The 14,581-nt window shown below is 42.0% G+C and overlaps 1 protein-coding gene across 1 annotated transcript in view; it reads right to left on the bottom strand.

Moving 5' to 3' along the window:
• The window catches only part of tenm1 (teneurin transmembrane protein 1), a 195,427-nt gene that overhangs the window by 166,280 nt on the left and 14,566 nt on the right, over positions 1–14,581 (bottom strand). Inside the window, exon 3 of the mRNA XM_034092269.2 lies at positions 10,202–10,540. Within this exon, the coding sequence (XP_033948160.1) occupies positions 10,202–10,540 (339 nt within the window). The remainder of the gene's footprint in view (positions 1–10,201; positions 10,541–14,581) is intronic.

The following is a 14,581-nucleotide window of genomic DNA, read 5'->3' as shown; positions in this document are numbered from 1 at the left end:
AAGGTCCATCATTAGTACAACAGGGTGGGGTCCAACATTCTGACAGCTTGTCAGGAACACAAGCCCGCATGGCTAACTATGTGATGAGACCGCTATTAAAGAGAGGAAAACTACACGATTGCCCTGTTGCTACAACAAGGCACCTGGCGGATTCATGGTAGCCTCTCCTCGATTGGCTGATGGGCGGTTCTATAAAAATGGTTTCTGGCTCCGGCGGACGTGTTTATCGCGTTTCCTCTGGCCAAGTGCAGCACCGGGGTTAAGTTGATCATCTCTCACTCTGGTAAAATAGCCAGGGGAGTCCGTGTACCACTAGATCAACTCTACAACTTAAAGACCCTAAACGTTACAGCTCGGATGATCGATATGGCACTGAGCAATGTTCTTTACGAGCTAATAGACAAATCCATTCCTGCAAAACCCCCAGGGCCTTGGGAAGGCAAGAGGGAAGTTAGAGTACGCTGCTGTTTGCCTGGTGTTGCCACTTAGACCACTGCTTGCACGCACACACATCACACCGGGGAAGTTAGAGGAGACACTCTGTGGCTTTTGTTCATGTCCATATGTGTGGTTGTGTGTAACATCTGCAGACGTCTCTATCTCTCGGTGAATTGTAGAGTCCTGATTCCACTGAGGTTATCACAACTGCCAAAAGCAGATTTTTGTCTTCGAACACACAAAAAAAAATAAAAGTGTAGAAACAAATAAAACCCATTTTATTCGCATCGCTCAAATGCTCCTGTCTGACACTTTTGGGTAAGGGAACTAACGAGAAACATTAATTCCCTCACTATCTAATTAACACTCCATGTTGCCTAATAAATGTCAGAATTTCATCAGAAAGTAGAGAAATCCTGAATCCCATCTGAAATTAAATTCTGTGTAACACCTGTTGCTATTTCACCAGATTCCATCAGTTCATCAATATGAGACATCGCCCTAACAAGTATTGAATTCCTGCTGGCTTAAACTAAAATCCGTATTGCAGCTTAAGCTCGTCAAAGGATTTTCTGAAGATGACTCTAATATTCTGTGCAATGTCTTCGCTCGCCGACGAGCCTCTCTGTCTTCCCATCCTCTCGCCGCTCTCTCTTTGTCTTTCTCCACGTCGTATGCTTGCTCATTAAAGCCCAAGGTCAGTTCCTCACTCCACTCTCCCATCCTTTGTCTCAACGCCCTTTCCAAACTTGTGCAACACGTACTTGAACATAGCCTGCCCAAACTCCACTGTAAAACTTTGGCACATCATTATAAAAATAATGGTCTGTAAAGATATGAGGGCCCTCTATGACATTGTGCGGTCCCCGAGGCCCCCGTACTACCTTGTTTATGGCCGCCCCGTAACATTTATGTTTAAGGTAACATTCATGCTTGTCTTATTCCAAGGCATGGGCAACAGCTATGAGAAATGTATTATAAATGACTTTATTCGAAGGTCTAATGGCAGAAATCTATTTTGGGGCAATATACCTCATTTATTAAGTACAGACCTGGCCGGCATCTGCTCTGCTTTTTTATTTTCAAACTTTTATTCAAAGCAGGGAACATTTTGTTTCCTTGCGATTTGTCGCAAAAATCTGAATCCTCAGAGCTTTTTGTAACGTCTTCATAGTCTGCCCAAAAACAAACAGTCCAAATCCCAACTGTTTTCAATTTAAAAAGTTGTGAAAGAGTAAAGAGGAGTACATTTGATTTTGAGAAGCAAAAACTAGCACGTTTTTGGCAGGTTTGCCGTCCACCATGGACAATTGCACTGTTGAAAAATGCATGTCTTTACACAAGAACAAAGGAATTAATATTTGGACGAAGATTTGGTTCGAGAAATGAGTGTGCTCAAATTGAATTCAAGAGGCACAAGCTGTCAAGTGTAAATATATTCATGTGTGTTGACAATTAGCGAGGATGACCTTTGCATTTCTCTTCGAATTACTAGGTTTTAATACTCATTTAGCAACATCCTGCTTTTAAATATTCATCAAATATCAGCCCGCTGAACAGAAAAGGAAGGTAATACCAAATAGAAATGAACACGAAAGAACATTTGTTTTTGTATTTTAATGTATTTGAGTCCTGTTGTTTTGCTTATTTGCACTTAGCAGTAACACAGTGTCACAGTCAGGTCAGCTCAACAGATGTGGGCTAATCTTGATGCAGAGGGATTACATCCATTTTGTTCAGCACTACTACATTAAAAGGGCTGATTGCTAACACGGGAACTATAAATGTTTGAGGCAATTTGAAAACCCATTTTCTTCAAACCATTATCTGCAGTGTTGGGCGGAAATGGAACACTCCAACCTTTCTAGTGTATTAATTTAGCGCTGTGATCAGACAGTTATAAGGGAGTTGTCAAGAAAGAAAAAGATTGACATCCTCCGGCCAATCAGAGTTAAGTGCTTACTCACGCCGTGGTAATTACACAGATATTTGCAATCTAGCATGGAGAGTTATCTACCATAATGAGTGATGGAGCCTTTCACTGGACTGATGTTTGCAGTTGCCTAAAAATCATTTTCAGCTCGGAGGACGATGTATTAAAAAGTGCAGTCGTGTAAAACCAGGAGACTGTCTGCTACATGTCAAAGTGTCAATCCCAAAAGTTGAGGAATGAAAGTGAAAAGGCTAAAAGATAGACAAAAGCCTAGAGTAAATCTACAAAGGATTAAACTAATGAAAAAGTGGCTAATTAGCATCTCATTATAGGACTCTGTGTTGTAACCCAGATAATAAAGTTAATGCAGACTTTTTTAATTATTCCACACTGCAGGAAGTCAGAGGACTGACACCAACGCTATGTGCGTTCTCTCTCAGCATTTCATTTTACATTTTTCAATCAATGCCATTCCATTGAAACATTTGATTATAGGAATATATTGACATGTTGCGAGTTACACCCGTCCTCGTTCCTTTGTTAAAGTTAATCAATAGCCTACCACTTTAGGGCCAGGGGGCCTGGTTTCGGTATTATGTATTTTTTTTAAATCATTATTATTTGCTTATTATTTCTTCCCTTTTCTGTCTCTAATTGGTCAATCACTACACACTCTAACAGGGCTCTCCAACACGTCAATCGCGAGCTACCGGTAGCTCGCGGGCAGCTTTTCAGTAGCTCACCGCTCGATTATCGATTATAGCATAAGGTTGCTTCTTGATTTTTCGGCCACTGGACATTAACTTTTTTTATTTTCGAATTTTTTATGTCACACGAATATCAAATTGGTCCGTGACAGTGATCACGGAACAGGCGTGGCAGCGGCACAGCGACACCACACATGGACCAGTCTGCTTTCTCCAGCAACACCAGTACAGAACCAACAGCAGAATGACCCGCTCTGAATCAGTCCGTGTCGCTGCGGCTCAGAGACACACAGGGAGTAGGGTGACCAGATCCCAACAAACCAAATGTGGGACAAGGAGTATGGTTGTGTGGGACAATGTGGGACACCCTCTCAACAGCACCCCCCAACCCCCGAAAAAAAAACGTAACAAATATATAACAGAGCAGAAAGTGAAGTCAAAATGCAGTTTTTTAATAAAGAAAAGTAAACTAAGGCTAACCAAGGCAGCAGGCATTATTCACTTCAAGTGTTTAGAAATGCATCTTCTTAATTCAACTAGTGTATTACCTGTACAAGTAGGCACAACATAAATTAATAGATAAAATAAAACCAACACTGGCCAGGAGGGAACAGAAACATAATAATACATCAAATAAAATAGCTTTCAGTTTTGTCCATCACAGCAACAGCAGGTGGGCCTTCTGTCACCTAGAACCACTGGTGTCTTTGACTCTGTCAAACAACTCTCCACAGAGGCAGGGGCAAGCACATCTGTTATTATGGACGCTGCTTTTGTACGACCACATGACATTTTCTTTACTATCTCAGAGTCTGGAAAAATGGTCGGCGCTAGCTTGTTCCCAGTCATTTGACCGGTATGAATGGGAGTGTTGCACTGTATGGTAAACACTGGTTATTTCTGCTGCTGTTACCTTGTCTGAGTGACCATCATTTTTTGGTTTGAGTAGGAATGTCTCCATAGAGTGGGATGTCTCTTTTTGAGCGACACGTTTCTTGTGAGAATCGCATTCTTGGTGTCTTTTTACGTCGTATTCAACGCCATGTGAAATTTAAAAATTACTCTTGCAAAGAACTCTCTGAGAGTCGCCCTGCACTGGCTTCACCCACGGGTAAGTGTCTTCCCAGTCTTTGTTGTATGTGCATCCTCTTTTCTTCTTAGCTGTAGTTTCAGTTTCCTCCATTTTCCATAACCTGCTGCGTCGCCTGCGTTCGTTGTTGTTGTTTGGCGGGGGGTGGGGGGGGGGGGGGGGGGGGTGTGTGAGTGAGTTACTCTCATTGGTTAACACTTGACCATTTTAGCCAATCAAAATGAAATATGCGTCTCAATTTGCGGGACGCACCAAAAGTCGGGAAAATGCTGTGCAGTCCCGCGCAAAGTGGGACATCTGGTCACCCTAACAGGGAGGAATTTGTGTTTTTTGAAAAACACTCGTTATCGTCATGTCAGGTTTTTGGTGGATTCAATCAAGTCTTGGATTGCAGAGTATGAATGTCCTCTTGCTATTTTCAGTTGATAAATACTTGTGTAAAGTTTGTGAAGGCAGGAGGAAAGCTTCCGCGATCACCGTCTCCTCTCCGTTCCTCCAAACCCCGCCCCCTCCCGAAAATAATGAGTGACAGGCTGACAGTGACCCGATAGAAACTTTATTATTCACTTAATCACTGATTGAGATGATGAAGATAACTTAGTCTCAGACATTCATGGGATTCATGTAACAGTAAGACAGAGAATGTAAGTGTGCACCCACATGCACTATTTTTGTTGTTATATGCTGTTGTAAATACTCCTGTTGTCTGCTGTGTTCAGACTTAAGTCATGTGTGTGATGCCTCATTCAAGACATTCAGTATCCTTTTTTTAACAGAAGACCGGAGCTAGAAGCTGCAGCTAGACTGCAGAAGTATTAGTTTTTAGGTTTTGAGTATGGAATAATTTCACACACAGATATAGGGAGGCTAGACCTATACAATTATAATGTCATGTCAAGACGAAGAAGAAGATGAAAAATATGGCTGAACTGTTCAGTGTCAATCCTGTGGAGATGGAGGTTATAAATCTCCAAAATCATGTTCAGCTGAAGTCTCAGTAAAACTCTCAACATTTCTGGAGCCTTGTAGACCCAGAAAACTATAAGAACATTCACCAAGCAGCACTGAACACGTCTGCTTTATTTGGCTCTACATGCCTTTTTGAAGCAGCTTTTTCTGACATGCATGTCATGAAATCTAAATACAGAACACGACTGACTGATCAACATTTAAATGACTCTATTAGAGTGAACCTAAGTGGGTACACTCCAGCATACACCTCTATGGTGGACTCCATGCAGCGCCATTCATCTCACGAACTGTAAAAAAGAGTGAATGCACTTATTTGACCATAAGTGCATAAGATGCTTGGCTCTGTAAGGAAGTGGCAGATTTTCTCCGGTTGTGTATATTCAAATTCTAGCGATCTCGAGCCGGTTTCTCAAACATACCTACCCCACCTTTAATGTCATTTCCTAAATTTTCTTTAGATGCTATTGCACCTGTATATCAACAGTGAATTTTATTATCAGGCTGTGATGATGGTGAATAATTCTAAGTCCCTGTACAGCTATAAGATAGGGTATTTGGTTGAACAGTAAACACAATAATAAAACATCAGTCGAGTCAGCGCAATATACATTATGTAAAAAATCAATTTACACAAGGAAGGGTTATCAAAAGCAGAGGCTGATGTCACTGGTATTTAAGGTAATATAACACTTTCTCAGAACGTTGTCACATGAATCAACAAAAGCTTAAATATTGGAATATGGGAAGAATAATTCAAATGCTTTCCGCTAAACCACCAGCTAAATTAGCTTCCCCTTCCCCGACGTTACTTTGACTCATTACCCGTTTAGATAACTAAAATATAAATAGATAAAGGAGGAATGCAAATAATAATTTTGATTTCCAAAAAGGTTGGGGATGTCTATTCATTTTGTGATATACTTTTGAGATTGGTCACATGTCAAGGTACAACTATGCTATAAATGTCAGGATTTTCTGTTAAACTGCAACATTGTTATAATACGAGTGCTTGTTCTTTTCAAAATGTCAAACTATACCTTCAGCATTGCAGTAGTAGCAGCATATCCACATACGTATGGCCAAAGCACCTTAATGCACATGAAAGTGTACTGCTGTTTTCATTATTTTGGGCCGATCAGTTTCTAAAAGTGTGCTTCCATATTTCTGGAAACAGTTTTTAAATATATTCAAATCTGACACAAATTGTTGTCCACATACTTCTGGCCATGAAGTGTATGTGTGTGTGTGTGTGTGTGTGTGTGTGTGTGTGTGTGTGTGTGTGTGTGTGTGTGTGTGTGTGTGTGTGTGTGTGTCAGCAGTAAACTCCAGCTGAACTACACTCAGTCTTTCTTCTGCCAATCTCCTCTCTAACGGCGTACTGTCGTCAATTCAGGGTGCTCGACAATGCCTACAGCCTTCCTCAAGGGAGGTGTCACAGTTGGACATGCCCCCCCCCCCCATGCATCAACCCATCACAGACACATATTAAAAGACAGCTAAACGGACGTTACACTCACACACCGAATATATCTCACCTCTTTACTCTTTCTTAATCTGTGGCTCCCTCTCTCAATCTTTCTCGCATTCAATCCCTCCCTCCCTCCCTCCCTCACTCACACACACACACACACACACACACACACACACCACACACACACACACACACACACACACACACACACACACACACACACACACACACACACACACACACACACACACACACACACACACACACACCACACCACACACACACACACACACACACACACACACACACACACACACACACACACACACACAACACTGACACATTGACTAAATTGACTTGTCAGCTTCAATCAGACCAGGAACAAAAGGATTCCTGCCAGTTTGAAGCTGACATCATTAATGTGTGGGAGGAGGGGGGCGAGCTCTGAAGACAAAGGGAGTGCAAGGTCGGTCCGACTTAAAATGCACTATCATTTTGGCAGGGGACGTTTTTTTTTATTTCGGCCCCTTTACACCGTCATTTTTTTTCACAAGTGGCTCTAACTTTCATTATCACCGGGAACAGAGGGGCGTGCAAGGCTTTGGTGTGCTGATGGAGAGAAATGTGACATCCATGATGCATTTCCTATTAAAGGATGCCACGCATGAACACCCCTGGCCACGTGTCGGCCGGGAGATGGACAGGGAGAGAATGAGCATAAATGTGGTGGGAGGGGGGAGAAAAAAGGTTGCCCAGTTAAGATAACACGTAGAGAAGGGCGCAACTTGAGCGAAAAGGAAGAGCGGAGGCAGATTGTGTCAAGGTTTGAAGAGTACAGCTCTTCATGTGACATATGAAATCCGCACATACACCGGCTTTCCTGGTGCATTGTAGCAGTAAAGCCGAATGCTTTGAACATTTAAATCCTCGCCTCTCACTCCTATGACTTCATCCGTCCTCATTTGCTTCTGTTTCCCTTTTTGCCTGCATCTGCCCCCCCCCCACCACCACCCCTCTCCCTCTTCCAGCTTTCATTCTGACCCTGGATAAAGATGGAGGCCTCATCTCAAATGGTAATAACTTTGGACCATATGCACGCAGCCATCACAAATTGATTACTGTGTAATGCTGCGAGCACTCCCACTCCCTCACTTTAGCTCGTGCCTCTTCCATCTTGTGATTTTGCACCAGGCTGACTCCATGTCCAATCCGGGTGCCATTAAACAGCACCCCTGGGTGCATCCCAAACATAAACAAGTGCATCCTAAACTCTCTGATTCCCCCTGGCTCACTGATCCTTCCATTCCCCCGTCTCATCCCTCACCCTCTCTCTCCATCTTTGTCTAGCACTTGCTCGAAACCAGCTTCTCCTTCACCTGTTTTACCCTCAACCACTCATTCCCCTTTATTCTCATTCTAATTATACCATTACATTACCATTTATATTCTCTCATTAGCATTTTTTAGCTCTCCCCGTCTCTTACGCTTCCCCTCTGCAATTTTCTTTTTTTCTTTTACTCCCCTCTCAGTCTTTCTCTATTACCCGTCTTTTTTGTCAGCCTCTGAATATGTTCCACCTTTTTTGCGGCACATAAACAGACAGTGCCCTTGGGGATGGGTTGGAGAGCTTTGTCTTTGTTTGTGTGCACCTCTAACTAACTTTCCATCTGCGGGGAGCCGAGCCAAGCCCAGCAGTGCAAGACAGATAGCTGGCACCATCCCAGACTCTTCTCTAGTTGGCCCCATGTCTTCGCCCCCGCCTCTCAACTTCTCCTTCCTTCCAGGCTATAGTCTTCCCACAGAGGCGGTTGTCAGAAAGCCCGACCCCTACAATTCTTCCTTCCACCAAGCCTTAAACCAAAACATGCTTCAACTTCATATGGATATCCAATCCTTTCCGAGCCATATTCTGTGGATGCTCTATCCCCAGTCGACCCCGGCTTCACCTCCAATACGAGCTCACTTCAGAGACTAAAAACCAATAGCATATTATTTTGTATTAAGCCACTTCAAAGAGCTTTCAAAGAGAGACGAACTGATGCATTAGCATTAGTTAAAAAACAGAGAGTTTAAAGCACGTAATTGCCAGAGGCAATGTAATGTATATGTTGTTTTTTGTTGAATTTGTTGGAGAGGAATGTTCTAGTCTAAGGCAATCCAAAGATTATTGCATTACATGTTTTTAGCTGATGCTTTTATCCAAAGCAACCTCGAGACATTTCAATATCGTAGACCTGCGGGAACAATTTGGAGTTCCGTATCCTGACCAAGAACACTTGACCTCTGATTGATAGGTGCCTCGTGCCACAGATTTATATTCATAAACAACAACAACTCTCCCAATCCAAAAGTGATACAACTCAAATTTGTGATGTCATCAAGTTAAATGTTGCATGATGTTTTTCGTTGCATTATTTGTTGAGAAATATCTTCCCTTTAAACGACACCCATTTTCAAAAGTCATACAGCTTGGTCTATGACAACCCAAAAATATATAATAATCTCATTTAGATGTTATCCAAAGCGACTCACATACACTTTAGAACCATAAACCTAAGTGACCAAATTGGGGTTCAGTATCTTTCCAAGGAAACTTCGTCATTCTGACTGAATGAGCTGGGGATCGACCGAGCAACCATCTGATTGGTAGCTGCCCATTTTGCCACAGACTTATATTCATAAACAACTCTCCCAATCCAAAAGTGATAGCACTTACATTTGTGATGTCATCAAGTTTAATGTTGCATGATGTTTTTTGTTGCATTATTTGGTGAGAAATGTATGTTCTGTGAATTTGTGCGACACCCATTTTCAAAAGTCTTACAGCTTGGTCTAAGACAATCAAAAATATTGGTTATTACATCACATCTTATTTAGATTGTACCCAAAGCGAATTACATACACTTTAGAACCATAGACCTAAGGGAGCAAATTGGGGTTCAGTATCTTTCCAAGCAAACTTCGTCATACTGACTGACTGAGCTAGGGATCAAGTGAGCAACCATCTGATTGGTAGATGCCCATTTTCCCTCTGAGCGAAAGCCATATATTTACAAAAGATCAACTCTACCCAACCCTAAATTACAGAACTGAAAGTTATATAATATTATGTTGTTTTTCGTTGCATTATTTTGTAAAAAAGGTCCTCTCTTTGAAGGGGAGCTACAACCATTTTCAAAATGTATACATTATTGTCCTATGGTCTTAACCATCCAAAAGTATTAGTTATTGGATTACTGTCATTTAGTTGACGTTTTTAACTAAAGCAACACTTCAATACCCACGGGAGCACTTTGGGGTTCAGTATCATGACATTGACATGTTGACTGCAAGGCCTTGGGATCAAACCACTGACGCTCCAATTGGGAGACGCCCATTAACCCCCAAAGCCATAGCCTTATATTTGAAAAGTGCTCAAACTCAATTCTGTGATGTCATCGGGTATTAAGTCTGAAAGTGCTCCATAGAGAGTTGAAATGAATCATCAAACGTGCGCTAGATTATCCGCCAAGCTTAAATCTCCTTTGCGCTTTGCATAGTGATGGGCAATCAATCCCCGTGTGGAGTTAGAAGAGAAATATTCCACTCACCGTTGTCAGGCTCGGACTTCCTGTCGTGCTCGGTGTCGGTGAGGGACAGGGCGGAATTGGCACGGCTCGTCAGGCAGGAGCTCTGCTCGGACTTCAGCCCACGCATCCACATGTGCTGCAGGCCGTGGTTCGGAGAGGGGTCCACCTCCGGTTCCGTGTCCACGTCGGAGCCCACGCCCAGGGAGTAGTGGCTGTGGACGTGAGCGGCCGGTCCAGAGCACAGCGCCTCCTCCTCCTCCTCCTGGTGCTGCTGCTGCTGCTGCTGCTGCTGCTGCTGCTGCTGGGGGTGGATGTGGTAGTCTGGGCTTCTCATCTGCCCAGCCTTGCAGAAGTCTAAATCTAAAAGAGGAGGACAGACACGCAGATTGGGATCAGCCTACAGATGTTAGAGCTGTAAAGCCTCTAATTCCGGCATGTGTTTGTATTTGCTTCACAACTAAGCTGACCAGGTGTTTGACATTTACAAGCCAAACCGCTCCCGAATGATGTCAAGAGACACGCTGCTATTTGAGCAAGCATTTATTTCAATTTTTTTGCTGCAGAAGCCCAAATCAAAATGCCACCCTCGATTTTTCTTAACTATTTGCAGTGAAGCTATATCCTGTTCGGGCTGCCTGATGTGTGTTATCGAGCTGGAGAGGTATTGAACTGCTGCTCAAACAGAGCACTGATCTCATCTATATTCTCCTTGGTGGGGTGAAGAGATCAGATAAAGATCAAACCTTATTAATATTGACTCAGGCTGAGGGAAGAATTGAGCCTCATATGCTTTCAGGTATTAGAACGCCCTCCAATCCCAAGCATCAAACTGATATCTGAGAACATCTTATATACTGTGTTAGTCCTCTGGTTACACTTCAATTCAATTCAATTCAATTGACTATTTTTTTTTCATTCCTGCAGAGGCAGTCGAGTAAATTTTCTTCCTCACCACCTGCGTTTTCTGTTTAGAATGTATAAGTGGAAGAGATGGAACTGATGGAATTTGAAAAGGCGAGGCCCTAAATTGAAATCCATACAGATACTACCGGAGCCTCGCAGGATAGACTCCACTGAGAACACAGGAAAGAAAGAGTTCTTCTGCTCACTTAGTGCAGTTAATATGTGCGTTAGGTCGGCTCCTTTGAACACGAGCCGCAGTGTTTCAATAAGAGCCTCGGTCCTGTTGACCACTCCATTGACCGGATGTGTGTCCTGCTGTGCCTGTTAGATGGGGTCAGGACCAACTGTGGCTCACACACTGTTCTGCTGGAATTAAACCGGCACAACATTGGTCACCACTACACACTACTGTTTAGCTCAAATTGGCTGCAAGAGGGCAATTTAGGAGCAAATAGGCTATTTCCCTGTAGCACTGTAGCAAAGAACATGCATTATATTGAAATAAATGCATTATACAAGAGGAGATTTGAGGTGATTGGAGGGGAAATCATGTTTTGAATAACGTCCTTTTTCCTGCTATTACAATAAACTGCTTCCTACTCACTTTAGAGAAAAAAACGAAATATATATTATTTATATTTATCAGTATTTTCATCCAATGCTGTAAGTACTTTAAAAAGAACAAAATCAGAAAAAATGTTGGGTCATAATTCTACTTTCTCATAGTGCTGGATGTCATGGAAAACAAATATATATTCTGAATACGAAATGTATAAATCATTTTGACAGAGACATGAATAAAAGTGAGCAAAGCAAGTGACTGGTCCATGTGCCAAATAGCTTCTGCTAATTAAATTGTCACAAATGGTAAATTGACTGTACTTATATAGCACTTTATCCAGTCTTTAAGACCCCTCAAAGCGCTTTACATTCTACATGTCATTCACCCCCATTCATACAGAGCAGTGTATCTTGCTCTAGGACCTAACATTCACACACATTCACACACCGTTGGCCATCGGGAGCAACTCAGGGTTAAGTATCTTGCCCAAGGATACATCGACATGTTGACTACATGGGCTGGGATCGAACCCAGAAGCTTCTGGTTGAAAGACGACCGCACTCCCTCGCAGCCACAGTCGCCCCAACAACAACACATCAAGTGAGATCTTTTATTAGTTTGGTGCTCATATATGTTGAATAATCCTAAATAAATGTGCTTGATTACTGTTGATCTCGGGTAGTACTTACATAAAACATGTTTGAATGAATTTGTTTGAGGTTAGTTTTTATTATTGCACACTGTCAGCAATTAACTTTATGTACAATTTTTGGATCATATTTGCATTTGAGTCTTTATTCTTCTCATGCAGCCCCCCCTTTCCCAAATGTGCCATATAATACAGCAACCACAACTCGAACAGGAGAAAGCTGAAACTGTGTAACAGCTTAGATAAAAGCTTGGAGGAATAAGTCAGCATCATTTAAAGTAACATTTAAAAAGCAGGCAATTGCTACAAATCAATGTTAAGAAGACAATCAATACACGTGACAACATCAAATCACATTACATTAGGGAAGACAGGTACAACCCACTAATCATCTGCTAATTAAAGGTTGAATGGGATTTATTTTCTTAGTCTATTAATAATGCAAGAACATAAAATCTATCAATGTTTTTTTATGGATAACTGTTATTTCTAAAGACATTATAATCAAGTCAATCACATGATGGCGTTGCCGAGATAGATACAAACAACATTTTACTTTATTACCACTACATTATGAAGAAAACCTACACCATTTTGTTTACCCACATGTTAGGATTTATGCAATTTTATAAAATATAAAAAATACTATAATTATTCATGCATGTACAATAAAATAGTCCGATTATTTCACTGTGGTTACCTGTAAATAATGTCACATTCATACAGAGCTTTAACTGATTTCTGGATTATGTAAACAAAATGCATTTAAGTCATTCATTTAAGTAAATTAATAGACTAAACAAAAATCTAATTAGTGTGGGAAGCTCTCTTAGGTGATTAACAATAATTATCCATATGAATAGTATCTTTTTAATTGTAAAGGACCTGAGAAAGGGGCAATAAGGGCAATTTGGGAATTTGGGATTTAATCCACAAAGAGGAATGTGTAGTATCAAGGAAAATGATAAGGGAGGAAAATAAGGAAGGAGATGGCAAGATGCGGCAGTTTGAAAGATGTGGGAAAATATGAAGAAGCTGGGCGGGGAATTAGAGGGGGGAAAAATTGGCTGATCTTTTTCAGGAACACTGTAATCCATTAAAAACGTCACTGGAGGCAAAGTCCCCCCTTAACAGTTGGTTACTTAGGTAGGCTAAGCTATATATAACTCGGTTGCCCAAAGATGAACAGATGTGTTTCTCAGAACCGGCTACCATTGACATTTCAAAGTCTGCTTTGGGGGGTCTATCACACCTTACCATATGACACTGATGGCAGGGGATGTTGTTTGTTATGGAAACAGAAAGGGCGCAACTGTTGAAAAAGCCAAGTGCTCTTTGACTCTACAATGTTGCGGAAGACATGCTGATGACTAATGGCCATTGACGAGTCCCTGCATGGAGAACAATATCATAAAATCCATAGAAGGTGGCATTCAAAACACGCTATCCCCGCAGCGGCCTGATGTCAGGAGTTGTAACTGCTGTGAATGGCTAATGCTGCTTGTTAGCATGGTGGGTAGGTCTTGCAGAGAAGCGGGAGGTTGGAGTAGGAGAAAGAGTATCTATTGATCACAATGAACCATGCACAGCGGCATTGTCCTGATGAGGTGCTGCTTCTCTCTTAACACCACACATGACCTGCATAAAGGCCATCCATCACAGCACGCATTGGCCCATTTCTCCTCCTGTCACCGGCAGGGAAGAATTATTCAGTGTATGTGTCAAAGTGCGCCAGTGTGTCCACACGTGTGTGTGTGTGTAATGAAGGAGGGTGTTCCACCACAGGTGAGGCCATAGAGGTTTGGGGTTGACCTAGTTTAGCTGTGGGAGAGAAATATCACTTCCTTGGAGAACAGGTAATTGGCTGCCTCCGACTGTCCTCCTGTCTCATTGTGGAATGTAATAGGTAATTCAAAAAGGTCCTTTTAAAGACCTCAGTGAGAGTCCTTGTGAGTGTCTTCCCCTTGTGTGCCAGAATCCATTTATGTGCACATACAGTATCTATCGATTTATATTTTTAGATGAACACATAAGCCTTAAGGCCCTGACAAACCAAGACGGTTATTGGGTGTTGTTCAAGTTGGAAACGTTGATTAGTGTCTGTCGACCATGTGTTTACGCTGTGTCCCACACTGTTAACACTGTGGACATGAAACTGTCTGAGAATCTATCCAAATGATTGGCCGGCGTCCAGTCAGCTTAAACGTATGAGTGTGCGGGAAGAGAAAGACACGAGAAACACAAAGAAACGCCTCAAGTTTCCATCTTCGTCTCATTTGCTGTACAT

Source organism: Pseudochaenichthys georgianus, chromosome 10 (assembly GCF_902827115.2).
Source record: "Pseudochaenichthys georgianus chromosome 10, fPseGeo1.2, whole genome shotgun sequence".
NCBI classification, from domain to species: Eukaryota; Metazoa; Chordata; class Actinopteri; order Perciformes; family Channichthyidae; genus Pseudochaenichthys; species Pseudochaenichthys georgianus.
The sequence above is the reverse complement of the archived record's forward strand: the minus strand, read 5'-3'. Positions and strand labels throughout refer to the sequence as shown.